The sequence below is a fragment of the Bufo gargarizans genome, chromosome 4, assembly GCF_014858855.1.
Source record: "Bufo gargarizans isolate SCDJY-AF-19 chromosome 4, ASM1485885v1, whole genome shotgun sequence".
NCBI classification, from domain to species: domain Eukaryota; kingdom Metazoa; phylum Chordata; class Amphibia; order Anura; family Bufonidae; genus Bufo; species Bufo gargarizans.
Window position 1 is genome coordinate 300,919,412 of NC_058083.1, and position 21,580 is coordinate 300,940,991.

At 41.9% G+C, this 21,580-nt stretch overlaps 1 protein-coding gene across 1 annotated transcript in view; it reads right to left on the bottom strand.

Annotated features, from left to right (window-relative positions):
• The window catches only part of MAN1A1 (mannosidase alpha class 1A member 1), a 185,764-nt gene that overhangs the window by 81,947 nt on the left and 82,237 nt on the right, over positions 1-21,580 (bottom strand). Inside the window, exons 3-4 of the mRNA XM_044291436.1 lie at positions 19,569-19,684; positions 5,079-5,159 (exon numbers count right to left, since the gene is read on the bottom strand). Of these exons, the coding sequence (XP_044147371.1) occupies positions 5,079-5,159; positions 19,569-19,684 (197 nt within the window). The remainder of the gene's footprint in view (positions 1-5,078; positions 5,160-19,568; positions 19,685-21,580) is intronic.

The window sequence follows — 21,580 nt, forward strand, 5'->3', positions numbered from 1 at the left end:
CGGCGATGTGTGGTCCGCAAATTGCAGAATGCACATTGCCAGTGTGTGTTTTGCGGATCCGCAGAACACTTAGACGTGTAAATGGCCCCTAACATTGCAGATTATTTGCTCCAAGTCGTACCATCCAATAAAATGAATGGAAACACTTGGGGGTCCTTAGAAGGTAAGTTTAGACTTTCAGGTGGGTGCTCCAATCACCATGTAAGAGTGCTATCCTCATATGTGCCAAACTCCGAGACCACAACAGGTACTGAAGTAACAAACAAAACATTGACATGAAAGGGGGGGGGGGACTTATGCAGATGGCTGACTCCAAATATAGCGGACTACAGTTGCAACTTCATATAAGAGCAGATTTTGTGCTTAAAGGGGTTCTGTACCTTTATCTTACTGAAGATAAAGGATAGATTATCAGCATCTGATTGGGACCCCCAACAATCAGCTGCTTGAGAAGGCAAGGGGCTCGCAGTAGCACCGTTCCCTACAGGTCAGTGACGTCATAACCATGTATGTGGCCAGGGCGTGGCTTAGTATCATTGAAGTGGATGGGGTTAAGCTACACACAGGCCAGTGAAACAGTTGTGATGACATTTGTCTGCAGTAAAAAGCGAGAAGCTTTCTCAAAGCAGCTGATCGGCGGGGATACCAAGCGTTGGACCCCCGCCAATCAGATGCGGATGATCTACCCAAAGGATAGATCATCAGTAATAAAAAGATGTAAGGTGTAAGTACTTTTAAAGGGTTATTCCAATAACTGCAAGTTATCCCCTATCCATTGGATAGGGGTAACCTTTAGATCGGTGGTGGTACAACCGCTGGGACCACCAGTGATCATAAGAACAGGGGTCATGTCTCCTACATTTCAATAAAGCAGTGGTTGAGAATGTGAACCAGCACTTTATTCAAAGTATGGTATTGCTAAAGATAGCTACTGTAAGTGCAGCACCATCTTCAAGAGTCCCATAGACTTTGAACAGAAAGACTACCACTATTCAAACATGGGAGACATGGAACCCCCAATTATCATGGTCAGTAGGGGTCCAGCAGTAAGACCCCTACCATATAACAGTTATCCCCAATTGAGTTAAGATAACTCTTTAAATCCAACAGTACTTTGTGCATTCTAGCTTGTAAGGACAATGTTTAGAACCAAACTTACATCCGACAGGTCCTTTTGCATGTTTTGTACCACTGTATTAAAGCATATTGGTCATAAAAGATATGGTACCCTCATTAGCATGATAGAATTGACTAGATATTATACGAAATTGCACAAATCATCAATAATTCATTGTTTAGTACAAAAAACAAAAAAATCACATCACATATGCTGAATTATGAACATTAGGCAAACTCCAGCCTGTACACCTGGCAAACAAGGACTGGAGACACCAATCGCAGCACAGAGAGTAAAAACCTCCCTGGCTGTGACGCTCTGCGTTGCGACTGGACGGCGCTACAGCCAGGGAGAAGGAGACACCCATTAAGAAACCCTGGCGTCGTCTCCTCCCTGTTCTGATGCTCAGTATTAACATACTGAGCGGGAAAACTACAGGAGGGCACAGCAGGCATATTTTTTTTTAAATCAAGCAGGGTGGCAGAATCAGCCGGGGGTACCCCGCAAGTACAGGCATATATCTCCCTTAATAAAATTGCATGAAAGGTCCTCTTTAAACTTCAATTTTTGTCTTTGCCATTTACAGCATTTAAAGCTCATTTATTGGATTTTGTTACGCACTTTATGTATTGCTTTACTATTCTGATTGTCATGTCATTTACTTCCTGTCAACAGCCACAAACTGAACTGCCCTATCAACAAAAACTGATTGTACAGCAAAAGCCTTGTTTTGTAGCATATCAGAATAGTGAAGGGCACAGAGATCCTTCTTCATAGAATGGGAGAGGCATCTTTCTTCCTCCAGGCCACTGTCAGATATAAGCACAGCAGCCAAAGAGTATTGCACAAACCCAAAATTAATATGACAGATTTCCTCCACTGATGTTTGGCCAAACAGGAGCATTTTTACTGGAGGCATCTTATAGTTTGTGTACAAAAGCTGGGTTTCAGAAACATGCAGACTGCTTAATAGCAAGAAGAGCTTCTTCTGCCTGAACATTGCTGCTAGAGAACTAAAATAATAAAAATAAAATAAAAAATACTTTGCTTGAACAAGGTATGAAAAAAAATAAAATAAAATATATATATATATATATATATATATATATATATATATATATATATATATATATATATATATATATATATACACTGAATAAATCCCCATGTTTACAGAGCTCAGTGCCAATGGAGGCAATTTTAAAATCCCTAGATTAGCAGGGCAGATGCTCCAACATGACAAAGGTCCAGAGCACTGTGAATCAGGTTTTCATTAAAGGGGTTGGCCATTTTTTTTCTCCATAGTTTGGTTTCCAACAAGTGTACATGTATACATTAATACGATAATCCAATAATCAGGGGTAGTTGTGCGAGTAATATTCAAATAATTTCAATTAAACCCCCCACATTGTGCCCCTAGAGTTCAAGTCCCCCTATACGGAGAGCATGAACCTCAAATAAACCTCAGAAAACTGACAAAATCCCCCTTCTATACCCCCCACCATTCTCAGAAACTAACCCCAAGTCCCTTACCCAGCTCAAAGCAACCTCTGTTGGATTACCCTCACTGCAGCCTCTCCTTGCGCACAGCAGCCGTTCCACAGGCCCCCCCAACAACGTATATTTTAACAATCAATGTATAATCGCTTTATATCATGGATCATATTCTAGATGTCTAAGAACTTTAATGGCACCAAAGTGCCTTTCAAATCCTCTGTCAAGTACCAAGATGAGAGCTTGAAGGGTCCCATCACCCGTGGATAGTCCGAATATGGGACATATTCCAAGATAAACTGTCTCCATGTGTGGAATAATTTTTTCCCCAGTGTCTCGACTTGTTTAGGAGAATAAAGCCACTCTAAGTGAAATGTATTCTTGAGATGTCCTATTATTGCTTCAATGGCCGGTATATCTAGTCTCAACCATTGTCCCAGTAAACATCTTTTAGCAATCACAAAAAGCCGAAGACCAAAAGGTGGACGGTCCCTGCTCCTTCTACATCCGCCTCCACAATCATCCAACCCCTCCTCCGCGCGCAAAGTGGCAAGAGATGGCGTCAAGACTCACTGGAAGCTGACAATTTTATTCAGAACAATTCCCATTTGTGCCCAGAAACCTCTTAGGTTTGAGCAATCATACAGACCATGGTATAAGTCAGTGCATGGTTTTGCGCATCTGGGACACGCTACTAGTATATCTGGCTTTTCAGGGGAACTAGGAAGATCAAATGCATAGATCGCATGATGTAATATTTTAATGCGTTCTTCCCTCCAATTCTCATTCACTACGGCTCTATATAGGACCACCAAGCCTCTGCGAACTGTGGGTGTAATCTCCTCGATTCCCAATATCTGCCCCCATTTTTTAAAATACACTTTTGCGGTCCTTGCCACTAAAGCGATCTCTCATTGTCTGGTATAGAGAGGCTATTGATAGGCCTACCTGGGCATTTACGAAGGGGTTGGCCATAAGATGACTATATGACACTACTATAGGCTGTTTATTTCCTGTACCGATTACTATATTTCACAAGTCATGTCACCTTGCTGGGCAAATCTTTTGTGCCGTCGACCCAGAAGACCTGTCCATAAGATGGCCGCTGATTGAGGGTCATGTGACCAGGTAAAACACTCTCAGCCTTCTCTACTCACATAGACCACATCTTCCATTTGCAATGTTGAAAGTTTAGAGCAGGTGCAATTTATTTGAATGGAGGAGACTAAGTAATTTGCCTGGTCACATAACCCTCCATCGGCAGCCATTTGTTTCTCACATACTGAGAGTCCTTTATTTAGTTGCTTTTTTTATGCAAACTCTAGGCAAGTTTCCGTGTGTCTTTTATTGAGGAGAGGCTTCTTTCTGGTCACTCCGCTATAAAGGCCAAATTGGTGGATGGTTGCAGAGAGGGTTGAGCATCTGAAAGTTTCTCCCATCTACACACAGGATCTTTGGAGCTCAGCCAGAGTGAACATTGGGGTCTTGGTCACCACAATTACCAAGGCCCTTCTCCGCCGTTACTTAGTTTGGTAAGGTGCCTTCCATTTAATAATTATAGAGGTCACTGTGCTCTTGGGAACTTTCAGTGCAACATAAATGTTTTGGTCCCGTTTCCAAATATGTGCCTCCACACCATCCTGTCTCTGAGCTCTTGGATTTTGAACGGATATGAACTGTCAGCTGTAAGATCTTGTATAGACGGTGGTATGTTCTTCCAAATCATGACCAATCAACTGAATTTACCACTGGTGGACGCCAATCAAGGTGTAAAAACATCTCAAAGAGGATCAAGAGAAATGGGAGGCACCCAGAGCGTCATGTGTCATGGCAAAGAGTGTGAATAATTATGTCCATACCAAATTTTAGTTTTTACCTTATAAAACATTTGCAAAAAATTAAAACTTTTTCTGTTTGCACAAAGCCATAATATAAAATGTGAAAAACGTGGAATGGTCTGAAGACTTTCTGAATGCATTGCACACTTATAACTCCTACATGCAGTGTAATGAATGACACAAACAGAAATTGCACGGCAAATACTACTTGACTGCTTTCCCAGCAAATGTCACACACATGGGTTTGCGGCTTTAAGAGACAGAATCCACACGGACAATATCTTGTGGCTGATGTGTCCCTGACATTTTCCTACAACCGACTCCAGTAATGCTTTTCAAAGCTAAAATGATTTAAGCAGCATTAGATAACATGGCACATAGAAAACATCATTGTAGAAGATCATCCTTCAGGATAATTATTACAGTGAAAGAATCACATCCTTGTGTGGGTAGGCAGAAATATGTAATTCTGATAAAATGGAAGGATTTTAATTTGAACTCGCTACATTGCTTTGTGTTTGTATTTTCTATTATAAATCAGTACATTGAGGGTGGAAAAATGTTGTCCATCTCATTCCTTGCATTTAAGTGGAGCAATCTGCCAGAGAATGGGGCTGCAAAACCCTTACCTCTTCTCCAGAAAGGTAATATGCAGATAAAAGGCCACCAACAAAACGAATGTTCACTTCAAAAACTGACACCTCAGCATTCTAAAAGAAAGAGAAACACAAATATTACAAAAACTTTACAATTACAGTGACAACCCTAAAACATAAGGAAACAAACATGTCCTACTTGAGCGGGCCATCGCGGTGATGCTTGCTATCCCCAGAGACGCAAACATTTTATTAAGTTTCTCTGCGTTTTATAATATGCTTTATTTGCCCATTTGTAAAGTTGAATCTGGGAAATAAAAGCCATAGATCTTATAGAAAAGGAATTTACTGGTTTACAGCAGGATTGAAACAGCAACAATCAGTTCTGGAGTAGGACCACAATAGATGATCTCCATTAATTAGACCGATCCAAATGGGTATTTAGTAAGGGATTTCCTACCATAGTCTAACCCTTTACCCTACCAGCACAACAAAATTGAGACCTCACACCCCTTAGGCACAGAGTGGCTGTAACCAAGCAGATGCGCAGTTTTAGTTACTCATCATTAGCGGACACACAAATTTGCAGGTGATCAGCAGTTTTGCCTTAAAACACCGCTAACATTTTATAGGGATTCTGTCATGAGATTTTACCCCTATAACCTAAACTTATGCCCATACTAATAACATGAACCCTAAACTGGCCTTAATAAACCTGCTTGCGGCTCTATTAGCCCAAAAAACAGGTTTTTATTACCTGTCAACCACCTACCTAAGGTGCCCAAGGGGACGTCCGTTAATACAGGGTGCCCAGCCGCACCCATCGCCGTCTGGTGCCCAGCGCCACCCTCCCTGTCTGCAGTGCCGCCTTCTACACCTCAGCGGCGCCTCTGCAATCCTCCCGTCCCTCTGCCAGATCCCGCGCGTGCGCACTAGGCTCAGCCTGATGCGCCGTGCGGACTGACTGCGGTTTCGTTGAGCGAAGTGCGCATGCGTCTGCCTGATGCACATGCACACTTCGCTCAACAAAGCCACTGCCAGGAGTTCGCACGGGTGCATCAGGCTGAGCCTAGTGCGCACGCGCAGGACCTGGCAGAGGGAGGATTGCAGAGGCGGCACCGAGGTGAGGAAGACGGCACTGCAGACAGGGAAGGCGGCACTGGGCACCAGACGATAGGTGCGGCCGGGCACCCTGTATTAATGGACGTCCCCCTTGGGCACCTTCGGTAGGTGATTGACAGGTTATAAAAAACAGTTTTTTGGGCTAATAGAGCCACAAACAGTTTTAATAAGGCCAGCTTAGGATTCATGTTATTAGGACGGACATGGGCATATGTTTAGGTTATAGGGGTAAAATCTCATGACAGAATCCCTTTAGAGACTGCGCTGATTTGCAGCAAAGTCGCATGTTTTGGCCACATCACAGCTGCTTCTCAGCGGAGCCATGCCGACAGTGCGAGGACCCAGCTTTAGTCAATCACATTCCCCTACAGACTGAGAAATAATTCCATTTTGAGCTTTGTCCAAGTTAGAATCCGCTTGCATTTGCAGCTTCGCTCTTTAATATTTGAAACTTTTTTCGTATATGAATAGACCTGAATGCTGTATACGTACACACAGGAATGCTGACTCAGTATAGACAGATTTGTATGGAAATACACTTTAAGAGGTCTGTTCATCTTCATTGGTTTTTGAGAAAGCACAGTCAGATTTCACATTCAGCAGATGGATCCTTTTATGTCAAAAGCATTTTAGTGAAAAGATATATAAGCCATTTTCTTTCTAAAACAGGTAAACTACTTTATTGTACATTCAGCGGATGGATCTTATTGTATCAAATGCATTTTAATAAAAATATACATAAGCTATAATCTTTTTTATAAACAAGTGAACTTGCTATTTCAGTCTACATCGATCATATGCATATGTGCACAGATATAGATAGATAGATATATATATATATATATATTATCCAGTGTTAAAGGGAACCTGTCTCCATGAATATGGAGTGTGATCTGCCAGCTGTACGTTACAGAACAGGAGGCACTAAGCAGATTAATATGCAGTTTTGTGGAAAAAGAATTAGTAAAACATATATTTCATTTATTTCAATTCCTGCTCATTCTGAGCTTTGAAGTCAAGGAGGCGGTCCTATCAGTGATTGACAGCCTTCTATCTATGACTGTGTATACAGAGACAGCTGTCAATCACTGATAGGACCGCCTCCTTGACTTCAAAGCTCAGAATGAGCAGGAATATGAATGAATAAAACATACGTTATACTGGATCTTTTTTTTTATAAAACTAGGCATCAATCTGCTCGGCTCCTCCTGCTGTATATAACATGCTGCCTGCAGCTCAAACACCATGTTCAACTTCTAAATGGAAAACACTAGCACAAAAACTTTAAATTATAAAGAATAAAAAATGGCTAATATACTTTATTCCTGAAAGAGCTTTACATCTTAAAATTATAGATAAATTGAGAGGATAATCCAAAAACAGAGTTAATTGAAATCTACCAAAGATGAATAAACACAATACAAAGCTTTGGAAACTTTGGTGAACTTTTGTAACCTTAAAATAGACATCTAGGTCTTTAAAAAGATAACGGCAATTAGCTATCACTTAAATCTTACAGTGAAATGAGAAAAGACTGAAATACAATTACCTTGGAAGAGACAAGTCTGATCTTGGTACAAATGCATGGCAAGATAATGAAAACATACTTTTGAATACTTTGAATTACAAAGATATGAAATATTAAAAAACTAATTAAAATATGCACATATCAATTTACACCATATTTTCTTACAGATTCTCTTCTGAAAACAAATTATATTTAAAGTATAACTGCCATGTTTTCATAAAAATAAAAAATAAAATCAATTTTAGCATATGTTACTGCTGCTGCAATCTTTAGTTTCTTTCCCTACCACTGTTTTCCTTGAGTTTTTCCTAGTTACGGCTGTTTAAACATTTACAATATGAGGGCCTTATCAAGATTAGTGATGAGCGGCAGGGGCAATATTCGAATTCGCGATATTTCGCGAATATTTGGGCGAATATTCGCTATATTCGAGAATTCGCGAATTCATGATCTCCAGGTATTATTTTCTTGATTGCGAAAATTCGCATAAAATTTGCATACAAATTTTCGCATAAAAATTCGCATGAACTGGTATTTTCCCAAAAATCGAATATTCGTAATTACGAATATATTTTGCGAAATTCGAAATATTCGCGAATTCTCGAAGTGCCGATATTCGCGATTAAAATTCGCAATTCGAATATTCGTGATCAACACTAATCAAGATGGGTCATTTGCCAGTTCTGAGGCCAAAACTGCTTTCCCTCACTTCCCATACACACTTGGTGTAGCAGGCAGCCCCCTGCCAGCCAATCAGATTGGATAACTGAAAGACACGCCTCCTCACTCTGAAGCCTATTGCAGGCCTGCAGTGTGAAGGACCACCCCTCCGTCTTCTGTTTATACTAACAGGAAGACAGACAAGCCCTAGCATGATGGGCATGCTTGCACACTATAGGAAAAAGCGCCAACCTCTGATGGCCAGGAGCGTGGAAGCGCCGATAAGCTAGCACTTTTCCCTATTGTGTGCAAGCATGACCACCATTGATGGATTGCAGGGTATTGGTAACTTTGGAAACGAGCAGTGTATAATGTAATGGAAAAATGAATCCAGCCAGAAAAGGAAGCAATATGGGACAGTCACAATACATTAGTAAGTGGCTTGTATTGACTTCCTCTACATAATAAATGTTATTTGCTGAAGTGAGACAACCCCTTTAAAGTGGTTTTCCGATGACCTATCCCTGTGATAGACAACCTCAGGCACTCCAGATGGGGTAAAGCTACAACTCCCAAGTTGCACACTTGCTTGGCTGTTCCCAGAACTCCATAGAAATAAATTGAGCATGCTTGGAGTTGTAGTTCACCACAGCTGGAGTGCCGGAGGTTAGCCATCACTAACCTATCCTTTGGATAGGTCATCAGCATCTGATTGGTGGGGGTCCAACACCCAGGACCCTCACTGATCAGCTGTTTGAGAAGGCACTGATGCTCTCAGTAGCGCAACTGCCTTTTCGCCGCTTTTCCTAGACCAGTGACATCACGATCATTGGTCACATTGCTTAGAGGCAGCTCAGCCCCATTGAAGTGAAAGGTGGCTGAGCTGAAATACCAAGCACAGCCACTATACAATGTACAGCGCTGTGCTTGTTGAGCAGAGACAAGGCCGCAGCCTTCTCAAACAGCTGAAAACTGACAGTTACAGAAAGAGAGCTGGAGCAGAAAGGACACACCTCATATCTACCAGCCTGAAGGCTGTGACGTACTATATTAATATCCAATTGTCATCATGGCACAACCCCTTTAACCCTTCCTTGTCCTACAGTCCAAATAAGATAACAGCACACAAAAATGCCAAAGAAAAAACATTTCCCAAAACCTTAGTTATATCCCTATGAAAGGTTTAATCGTACAGCAGACTTCGTACAGTTACTTTTATAAAGTCTTTAGGAAGAAAAACTTAAATCAGAGCCTTTGATTTAAAAACCCTCAATGCTTTATTAAAATAGTGTTTAATCTGCCCAAAGTGAATTCTAAGCTTTTAGCTTTCAGCCATTGAGGTGCCACAAGCACTACGACAGTCCCTTTGGTGCAGCTTCAAAGACTTCCACTACTCTGCCCACCTAGTCTTTAGGGGAATTTGAAAATATAACCAAGAACAAGGGAACGGAGTCAAGCTTTTGGCTTTGGAATGGCACAGAAAGAAGACCGAAATGTAATTAAATGTTGTTAAGATTCTAAGGTTTTACACAAATGTATTTTATTTGACATTGCTCAAATGTTTTTTTTCACACTAGGTATTGCACTTTACAGGGGGGGTTACAGCCACTGCTGCAGTGCAGATACGAGGTGGCCGGGACGGGAGCTGCTGCGCAGAGTCTCCAGCAGTTTTTTTCCTCAAGTGTGCAAGCACAACCACCACTGCTGGATTACAGGGTGGTCGTAACCCCTGGATAAAAGCAGTGTATAATATGATAAAAAGAGGCAATATATACAATCACAAGACATTAGTAAGTGCCTTGTATTAACTTTCTCTACATGATCAATGCCATTTACTGAAGTGAGACAACCCTTTAATTCTTTCACTCCAATCTCCAAACTAGTGTTCCATCCAGCCAGTATGGAAATCTGATACTAGGTGGAAATTTATGAAGATTATCCTTTAAGTTCTTCTGCAAAACCATAGTTCCATGTCATCCTCTAATTTTGCCTTTACTGAAATACTGTAGGTAAATGATGAACCTCAGCAAAAAAAGAACTGCGCCTCTGCAATTTAAATCATTCTTAAAGGCTATGGCCACCTTTGTGCACTAAAAACACAATAACCCCATATCTTACTGTAATGCGGCACATAACATTTCACTTGTTTGTTTACTGGTATCAGCTTTGCTTCACATGCTCTCAGAAATGCTCCGATTTTTACTAAAGGCTGTCATCTCTTGCGATACTCTGTGGGCGTTCCTGTGGAGGTTACATGCCCCAGCACAAGCTCTGCTGCCCCGCCCCCACATCCTGTTACTGGGCACAGCTCTGCTGCCCGGCCCCACATCCTGTTACTGGGCACAGCTCTGCTGCCCCGCCCCCACATGCTGTTACTGGGCACAGCTCTGCTGCCCCGCCCCCACATGCTGTTACTGGGCACAGCTCTGCTGCCCCGCCCCCACGTCCTGTTACTGGGCACAGCTCTGCTGCCCCGCCCCCACGTCCTGTTACTGGGCACAGCTCTGCTGCCCCGCCCCCACGTCCTGTTACTGGGCACAGCTCTGCTGCCCCGCCCCCACGTCCTGTTACTGGGCACAGCAGCCACTTACATACAGACTGTTTACAATTCTGTAGAAAGTCCATTATTTGTAACATAGTACATAAGGCAGAAAAAAGACATTTGTCCATCAAGTGTGGCCTGTTATTCTGCAAGACAATAGATATTTCTGCTGATAACGTTAGTGTAGCGATCTACAGACCGAACCATGGTGTTATAAGCAGGATATAGATCTCATTACTGACCGCTCTCACTACCTGCACTCTTCTGAATACAGTATTGTCCGGTCAGAGATCGGTCACTTTCCCCATACAGATTAGTACAGTGTGACACAACACACAATGCTATGTACACATACAACTACAGTGGAGGAAATTTATCAAAACTGGTGTAAAGTAGAACTGGCTTAGTTGCCCATAGCAACCAGAGTCCTTTTCCATTTTCCAATAAAACTGAAAAATAAAAGGTGGAATCGGATTGGTTGCTAGTTGTTTACACCAGTTTGAGATAGATAGATATATATATATATTTATTATCATATCTATCTCATTCACAGAGTGTTTGTGAAGCTATGATCTAAAATGTTGCGCCTATTGAGTGAACTTGTGTTTCAAGTTCGGTGTACAAGGTTCAGGTTATCTATGAATTCCGTTATGGACTCCGCTACCACGACCATAAGGGTCCAATTCATATGTCCGCAACTATCCGCAAAACACGGACACCGGCCAGAGTAGATAATGTGATATTTTTATACAGCAGGTCGTAACGATGCAGCAATACCTAATATGTCTATTTTTATTTTAGCTGGTTCCTACAATTGTAGGCTTAGGTAAGTCCAAGAGATGCAGTTCTGTTAGTGTTAGGAACCCATCTACGGAAGCCACCTTGATGCCTGGTAGATGGGCCTGACACGTTTGATCAAAAATGTGCGCAAAGAGCTTCTATTTTTTTTTAATTTCTAGTAGGTATAATACCACATTAATTTTGAATGATTTTTTCCATAAAATAAATAAGTGTAATTTTTATTTTTGTTTACAAAAGGTGTTCGTATGCTTTAAATAAACTGGTAGTAACATTTTATGACTGGCCTCTGTCAGCAGTTTTGACCTCTCAAAACTGCTGACAATGTTAGAGATGGTCCTGCAGGTTTCCGAACCAAGAAATCCCTTCAGCATCATGATAAGTGCCAAGGGAGTGGCCCCTTTGTGCCCAGTGGCCTTGACTCTGTGCAGACTGCTCCTCAACCCCTCTCCTCTGGTGAGCAATGGCTCTACAGTAGAAGTCAGCCATAACTTAAAGCTAAGGGAGAAGGTACCACCTCTATGACACTAGCAATCGAGATGCCAAGGGGATGAGAAGCTGGATTTTTGGTCATGCAGCCTCTATGTCCATCACTCCAGGTATGAGTATGCTACTCCCCGAGTCACCTATATAACACTGACAGCCGTTCTGAGGGTTTACAAGCTCCCTTTATCTGGTTGTCATCCTTGCTTAGAATTCAGATTATTGGGCAGTTCTAGAAGAAATCCTTGGTTCCATGTACCCTAGTTAGACAACACAGAATACCTCCACATTACACTACAGAAGCTACTGATTGCATTCTGGAAAACTCTTTTCCTGAAGCGAAATGAAGAATCATTTTCACACCAGCACAGATTTCATGGCTGATTTACAAAGTAGCTCCAAGGTATTAAACAACGACAAAGAACATTAGAATCATGGGAAAACTCTCCAAAGACTGCGGACCAAATTAATCCACATTACTCTGCTTACTGGAGCAACGCTTTAAAGTCCTTCTAAATCCGAGAAGGTCTCCCATAAGCCAAGTGCAATCAAATGCATAGTAATCGCTCAATAGTCACTGTTCAGGCTGTCACTAAGAGTCCCTCTGCACAGGCCGATGCGTGGGGCAATTATCGGGAAGGAGCATCCTAGGAATACTTTTTCCCAATAAATGCCCTGTGTAAAGGTGTCGCTCACCCGACAAACAAGCAAACACTTAGTTTATGTGGACGGTCAGATTTGTCTACGCACACACTAAATACACTGACAATTTGTACAGGCACTTGATAGGAATGCCGCCACAAAGTATGCTTGCTCTTGCCAGGCTTTCTAAATGTGATGCACATTGGAAATAGTTTAGAATCTTAGAAAATATATATATATAAAAAAATAAAAAAAAAAAAGATAGATCATAAATATAGCACACGTGACTGAACCAATTCCATGCCTAATTTTAGAAATCTGCTCATGATCATGAAAGATTATGAAATTCCATATGTATGAGAATTTATAGCAAACCGTAAATCTGAACCTGGCCTCTGCTCAATTCAGACATTCCCTATTTCTTGAACACTCATTTTTTATTTAGCTTCTCAGGAGCAGACAGAATAGAGAAACAGAATTGAAAGCAAAGATGAAATGCTGCACAGAGGTTTAGCCTGCTTGCTTTAATTGATGGAAAGTGGGTACTAGAGATGCACACAATACAGTGCACACACGACAGTTGCTGTTCGCTGCTTTTATATCTGTAACATTGGCGTTTTAAGAGCTTGTCATTCAAATAGAATATGGAAGTATATGTTTCAATGTGTAAAATAAAGAATATATGTTATGGTATAGTAAAAAGCAGATACAAATATTTTCTGATGATCTAGTCCTTTAATATCACGGGACTCTGGTTTCATAGATCTGCAAATCTTTTTGAACTGCAGTTTTTGAGCCAATGTCAGGAGTGGCTCCAGCAGGTAAATGTTTGCTTTATGCTTCTCACCAATTCCACTCCTGGCCTTTTCTCAAAAAAACTGCATCAAAGTCCTGTGTCGTTTTCCCCCAAAATACTCCTTAAATATTTTTATTTTTTATTTTTTATTTTTTACTATTGATGACCTATCCTCAGGATAGGTCATAGATACCAGATCTGCGGGGTCTGATTCCCAGCGCCATCACCATTCACACGAGCGCTGCATGCTCTGCTCTCTTAACCTGCTCGTCAGCGGGTGTAATTACAAGCATGGCGTCCCCATTTACTTCTATGGGACAGCTATGTCTGTTCAAGTGAATATTACAGAACTGTCCCATAAAAGTGAGAGGGGATGCCATTTCACACCAGTGCAAGGAGATCAAGACTGGTGCATGGATACGCCAGTCTTGATAAATGTCTCATAGGCTTCTTAAGGGGGAGAAAAAAATTTTATGAACTTTTAGTAATTTAGAGATAAGGGTTATTAGATGACCGGCACAAAGTGAGAGTAAAAAAAAAAAAAGTATGATTCACACAGCTAGGTAAACAGTTAATCCTTTGCGATACGATGACTTCTAAATTTTTAATAAAGACCATGTGAAAAAAATGATCTTTAGCCCAAAATTAGTAAAATGCAATAAAAAAAAAGTCCTGCTGACTGTCTGAGCTGGAGTGCCATCTACAGGAGCTCTCCTTTGTTTTACGTTTCAACAATCCCCTTAAAATAATATAAATCAAGTACAAAAGGGACTCTGGTTTTAATTACTTTAATTTGTAGTTGTCATTTATCTTTTATTATCTATTCTCTATCAAGCCCTGCAATATCCCACAGCATTGCATGTACAGTTGTGGGCAAAAGTTTAGAGAATCACACAAGTCTGCTACTTTAGTTTTGATGGTGCCAATTTGTATTAACTCTAGATTGTAATTTGTTAAGAGTGATCGCATAAATTGCAAAATCGTTCCTTGAAGAAAAAAATTAAGAAAACATTTGAAAGGGGTTATCTCCAGGAGAAGATGGTCCTAACTTAGCCTTAAGATATGTCATCAATATCAGATCTGCAGGGATGCCTCACCCGGGAACCCCGCCTCTTCCTAGGCCAGTGACATCACCGTACATTGCTCACATGGCATAGTTGCAGCTCAGCCCTATTCAAGTCAATGGGGCTGAGCTGCAATTCCAAGCACTGCCAATATACAATGTATGGCGGGGGTGGTGCTGCTTTGAACCATTGTCTTCTTCTATTAACTATGGTTGCCACAAAGGAAATACATGCAGTCATCACAGGCTTTGTATGAAAAAAACATTTTCACAGGCAAGGACACTGTTGCTTCTAAGGGCTCTTTCACACTTGCGTTATTTTCTTCCGGCATAGAGTTCCGTCGTCGGGGCTCTATGCCGGAAGAATCCTGATCAGGATTATCCCCATGCATTCTGAATGGAGAGAAATCCGTTCAGGATGCATCAGGATGTCTTCAGTTCCGGACCGGAACTTTTTTTGCCGGAGAAGATACCGCAGCATGCTGCGCTTTTTGCTCCGGCCAAAAATCCTGAACACTTGCAGCAAGGCCGGATCCGGAATTAATGCCCATTGAAAGGCATTAATCCGGCCTTAAGCTAAACATCGTTTCGACGCATTACCGGATCCGACGTTTAGCTTTTTCTGAATAGCGTCCTGGCAGCCATGGTAACCAAAGTCCTGTTTGCCATGGTAAAGTGTAGTGGGGAGCAGTATACTTACCGTCCATGCAGCTCACTGGGCACTCCAGAGTGACGTCAGGGCACCCCCACGCGCATGGATGACATGACACGTCATCCATGCGCATGGGGCGCTCTGACGTCATTCTGGAGAGCCCCGGGAGCCGCACGCACGGTAAGTATACTGCTCCCCACTACTACTATGGCAACCAGAACTTTAATAGCGTCCTGGTTGCCATAGTAACACTGAACGCACTGACTGAGCCGTCTTCAAATGCTTTCAGTTCACTTGCGTTTTTCCGGATCCGGCGTGTAATTCCGGCAAATGGAGTACACAACGGATCCGGACAACGCAAGTGTGAAAGAGCCCTAAGACTGCACCTAAATCAACTATTTATTGGCTCTTTAAAAACCTCAGCAATTGAACCCTTTACCCTGGAAAAAAAGCTTCAGGATGCCCAGCTGCATCTCATCTCTACAGAGTTTGTAACACAGACACGGACTTCTCAATTTTTCCATCAACCTCTCCATCCCGGTATTCCCAGTGTCATCCTGCTGCGACCCCCAATACCTGTGCCCCCAATGCCCCAGGTACTATACTGCTGAAAAAATAGTGCCCCTAATAGACATAATTGGAGTCCATTATCAAACTGGTGTAAAGTAGAACTAGATTTCCCCCAAAAATATGAAAGGTGGAATCTGATTGGTTGCTATGGGCAACTAAGCCAGTTCTACTTTACAACAGTTTGATAAATGACCCCAAATGTTCCTATAGTGTCTACAGCAGCTATAACGTCCCCTAGAATGCCCCCAGTAATAATAACACCCTATATTGTGCTCCAGGTAATCACTGTATAGTGTCCCCAGAAATAATAGCAAGGCCCCCCCCCCCCCCACACACCGTAGTGGCCCCCACATTGCCATCCCTCTCATAATAAATTGCCCCCCACCGTGCCACACAGTATCCCACCATATTCCCCCAACGTCCTCCTGTGTGCACCCCCCTCATATCCCCCAAAGTTGCCACATTATAAAATAAAAAGTTTGCCCCCACATGTCCTCTGTCCACCCCGGCCCCCTCATGTTAAGTTGGCACATTCAAAAAAAAGGAAACCCTAAAAGCCAAATACTTACCTGCTTTCGCTTGCAGAGTCCCGACACTGTGCTGCTGAGTCCCGGCACAGACGCGCGCGATGACGTCATCATGCTCGCCTGTGCCGGGAGTTCACTACCGCATATGCTTCAGGCCTACTAGGCCTGAAGCCTATGACTGTGATCGGCGACGGGGCAGGGAACTGTGCGCTCCACTCCCTGCCCTACCGCAGTATGTGGGAATGGGTCACGGGTGTCAGCGCTTCTGCAATGAGCACTACCATCTGTATCGATTGCTTCCGCTTCTGGGCCTGCTGGGACCCCCGTCAGAGCCGGCACCACCCGGATTGGACAATTGTGATAAAACTCCAAGCACTGATTAATGGGTTGCCATCAGACATGATTTGGCCCAGAAGCCGATATCCAGCATGCCAGGGAGAATTGCAGAAGACTTGGAAAAGAAGGGTCAACTTTGGAAATATTTACTTTTTGTATAAATGTGATGTACAGTGAGGAACAGAAGTATTTGAACACCCTGTGATTTTGCAAGTTCTCCCCCTTAGAAAACATGGAAACAAAGGCTTCTGTACCAAACATTAACACTGATTTTATCAGGTGTTCAAATACTTACGTTCAGCAGTGCAAGACAAATAAATTCTTAAAAAAAAAATAAAAAATCATACAATGTGATTTTCAGATTATTATTTATTTTATTTATTATTATTCTGTATGAGTGGGAATGCACCTACAATGTGAATTTCAGACCCCTCCATGATTTCTAAGAGGGAGATCTTGCAAAATCGCAGGGTGTTCAAATACTTCTGTTCCTCACTGTATTTGTTAATAAAAGGTAATAGACTTAGGAAATGCTTATAATTGTACTTCAGTATACCATAGGAATATCTGACAAAAAAAAAGATCTAAAAACACAAGCAGCAAATTCAGTGAAAACCGAAATTTGTGTCACACAAAAAAATAAAAATCAGATTGCCACACTGAGTAATAGGAATCTCAAGCAATAAGGCCCCTTTCACCCAGGCGAGTTTTCCGTGCATTCTGAATACAGAATGCATAGTACAATAGGGCTGGAGGGGATAAAAAAATAAATTAAAAAAATTAACTTGCCTTAATCCACTTGTTCGCACAGGCGGCATCTCTTCTGCCTTGTTCTATGAGGAATAGGACCTTTGATGACGTCACTACGTTCATCACATGGTTCGTCACATGATCCATCACCATGGTAAAAGATCATGTGACGGACCATGTGATGAGCGTAGCGACAGTCAAAAGTCCTATTCCTCACAGAACAAGAGAAGAGATGGCGGCTGCGTGAACAAGTGGATTAAGGCGAGTTAATTTTTTATTTTTATTTTTTTAACCCCTCCGGCCCTATTGTATTATGCATTCTGTATTCAGAATGCTATTATTTTCCCTTATAACCATGTTATAAGGGAAAATAATACAATCTACACAACCTTGAACCCAAACCTGAACTTCTGTGAAGAAGTTCAGGTCTGGATACCACATTCAGTTTTTTATCACGCGCGTGCAAATCATTGCTCCCGCGCGATAAAAACTGAACGGAACGCAATCAAAACTGACTGCAATTGGGTATCTACTCGCGCAGGTTTGCCACAACACATCTGGACACGCTCGTGTGAAAGAGGCCTAAGAAGCATACACGCCTAGGCAAAAATGAGAGAAAAATAAACCAAATCAACACTCAAACACCGGAAGAACACAGATTCCATGGAGATGCCCCTGGTGGCATAAACAGGTTACACAAAGGTTAAAAGGGATTGACTTTTGATCACTTTTTAAAAAAAAATTGCAAGGGGTGAATAGGCCCCACAAAAATACGGAGACTCAGCCATTTTGACAGTGTTTTTTTTTTTTCCCCCATAAAAACATACTGTAGGTTAAATTGCATCAGATAATTAAAGGGATTTTCTGGGACTTAAATACTGATATCCTATCCCTCAGGAAAGTTCATGAATACCAGACCAGTGGGGGCCTGACTCCCAGCACCTACACCATTTGAAGAAGCCGTAGTATTCAGAGGAGTGCTGCAGCCTCTTCAACCTGTAACATCCTTCAATAGGTTACATGGCCTTTGTGCAGCTCAGTCTCCTTCAAGTTAGGCATCATGCACACAAACATTCCATTTTTTGCGGTCCGCAAAAAACAGAAGCCGCCTTTGTGCCTTCCGCAATTTGCAGAATGGAACAGGCGGCCCATTGTAGAAATGCCCATTCTTAACACAAAACTGACAAGAATAAGACATGCTATATTTTTTATTTATTTTTTTGGGTGGGGAGTGCTGTCCGCATCTTTTGCTGCCCCATCGAAGTGAATGGGTCCGCCCCCAAGCCGCAAAAAAATGCGTCTCGGATGCGAACCACAACAACGGCCGTGTGCATGAGGCCTTAATGAGATTTAGCTACTATACCAAGCACAACCATTATCAATATATGGTGCTGTGCTTGGTACACAATGAAGAAGCTTTAATAGCTAAACGGACGGGGTGCTGAGTGGATCCTCATTGATCAGATACTGATAACCTATCCTGAGAATTGGTCATCAATATTTCATTCCCAGAAACATTTTTAAACTTTGTATGTGTCAGGCTACTTTCACACCGGCGTTTTGGCTTTCCGTTTGTGAGAGCCATTCAGGGCTTTCACAAGCGGTCCAAAACGGATCAGTTTTGCCCTAATGCATTCTGAATGGAAAAGGATTCGCTCAGAACGTATCAGTTTGCCTCCGTTCCATCTCTATTCCGCTTTGGAGGCGGATACCAAGCGTTATGGTGTCCGTCTGACGAAACTGAGCCAAACGGATCTATTCTGATACACAATAAGTCAATGGGGACGGATCCGTTTTCACTGACACAATCTGGCACAATAGAAAACAGATCAGTCCTCGATTGACTTTCAGTGGTGTTAAAGACGGATCTGTCTTGGCTATGTTACAGATAATACAAACGGATCCGTTCTGAACGGATGCAGACGGTTGTATTATCTGAACTGATCCGTCTGTGCAGATCCATGACGGATCTGCACCAAAGGAGAGTGTGAAAGTAGCCTAACAATGACAGACTTAAAACAACACTAAATGGGGAACCTAAAAATCAAACTCACCACATTGAAATCTAGGTTCTTGTCCACCCATTCTTTAGCATCCTTGAATTCATCCTTCATTCCCATGACAAACAAAGTATCAAGAGAATCTATAATTGTTGCACCTTGGATGTTACCTTAAATTAAGATATAAAAACACCAGTTAGTATCTAGAATATATTCATACATACACACGTTATATGGGCCCTAAACCTTCATTGAAACCACAAAGGTAATCTGTATCTTTGGCTGTCATTGGCTTTACCCAGCTTTTCCAGCATATGGTTCCATATACTTTCTATGGATGAATGGGTCCGCCCCCAAGCCGCAAAAAAATGCGTCTCGGATGCGAACCACAACAACGGCCGTGTGCATGAGGCCTTAATGAGATTTAGCTACTATACCAAGCACAACCATTATCAATATATGGTGCTGTGCTTGGTACCCCCCCCCCCTAAAATTGGAAAAGCAAAGCATAACTGAGGAAAGCTTAATATTAAGAGTGCTCTGAGAAGTGGTACTACACAGTTGGTTTCCGTAAAGGTTTAGGTTCCCTTTAAACGGCTATTTTGCTAAATAAATTTCCTGAAACTAGATCAGACACCATACAAAGCAACATGACAAATTATCAACAGTGGCCAAAAATAGTCCTCCTGATTCCAGAAGCAAATTCTAAAAAGCTTTGTGTATATATGATGGGGGAGATTTATCAGGTTTAGAGGACCACATTGACCAGTGACAATGACTGCAAAAATATCATATATCCATTTAGGTATGACCAGTCAGGTTTCCTGATGCCGTTTTGAAGCCCAAAAGCAGGGGTAAATCAAAAAGTAGCAGCAGTCAGATCTGTTCTTAAAGTGTTTGCTTGCCGTTTTATATTAACCTCTCCTGCTAGAACCCCTGGAGACCGTGCTCGTACAGGCGCTGCCTTCTCTTCATTGTTTACTTGCTTGCGCAATGTCGACAGTGAGCAGGTAAACAGAAGAGAACGCAGCGCTGGTATGAGCACTGTGGTCTCTAAACAGCTGATCTGCAGAGGTGCTGACAGTCGGCGCTCCGCTGATCTGATATTGATGACCCATCCTGAAGATAGGTCATCAATAAAATAAACTCTCGCTTTTATGATTCACTCCTGATTTTGTCTTCCAAAGCTGCATCAGGATAACTGACAGACTTGTACATTAGACTTATACTAAAAATATATGTAAAATATAACACAACTGGAAGCTTTAAAAGCTGGTGTGCCAAGAGAAAGTTGCAACCCATTTCCCAGATATGTGGCTTCCTTACCATCTTGATTTCTATGCACACATGTAGGTTCTACATAATACACAAGCACTAATTTAGACGTTTATAGATCCATTCAAAACAGTTATGTGTATGTATGCAATATTGTGCTTTTATACTCATCCCTTATCCCCACCACCAAAAATAAAGTGATAGGCATACAAATGCTTTATATGCATTCCGACTCATTGATTTCTATGTATAAGTGACCTTGGCTGCGGACTAATGGAAAGACGTGAGCATATGTATACAACCTCCTCCAATAATCAATTCTAGTAAGAAGTGTCTGGATGTACAGATTAGCATTAGCCTATATTTTCTTTTATAGTGAAGCATGCAGTTAGCCTTAGCCACCTAGGAAACCCCCAGGCATTAACCACATTAGGATCCTTCCCAGGAGCAAAATGCTGTAAGGACCGCGAAAGTGAACTGCAGAAAAACATTTCACGAAACTGAACTACAGGTATATTACTTGTAGGAAGCAGGTATTTAACTTGAGTGGCTGAATTAACACTGCCTAGTAGGTAAAGCACGCATATCCTTTTTCTGTATACATGCATTTTATTTCATATTGCACAGGTTCCCTTTTAAGCAAGGATATAATGATTAAAGGTTATTTTTAGGCAAGTGAAAATAGGTGGCAGTGGGCTCAGAGGAGATTAAAACAAGAAACTGATTCCAAGCCGCTGCCACGCTCTCCACTAGCTGTCCTGGCCCAACATGCCAAAAAAAAGGCCGGAAAG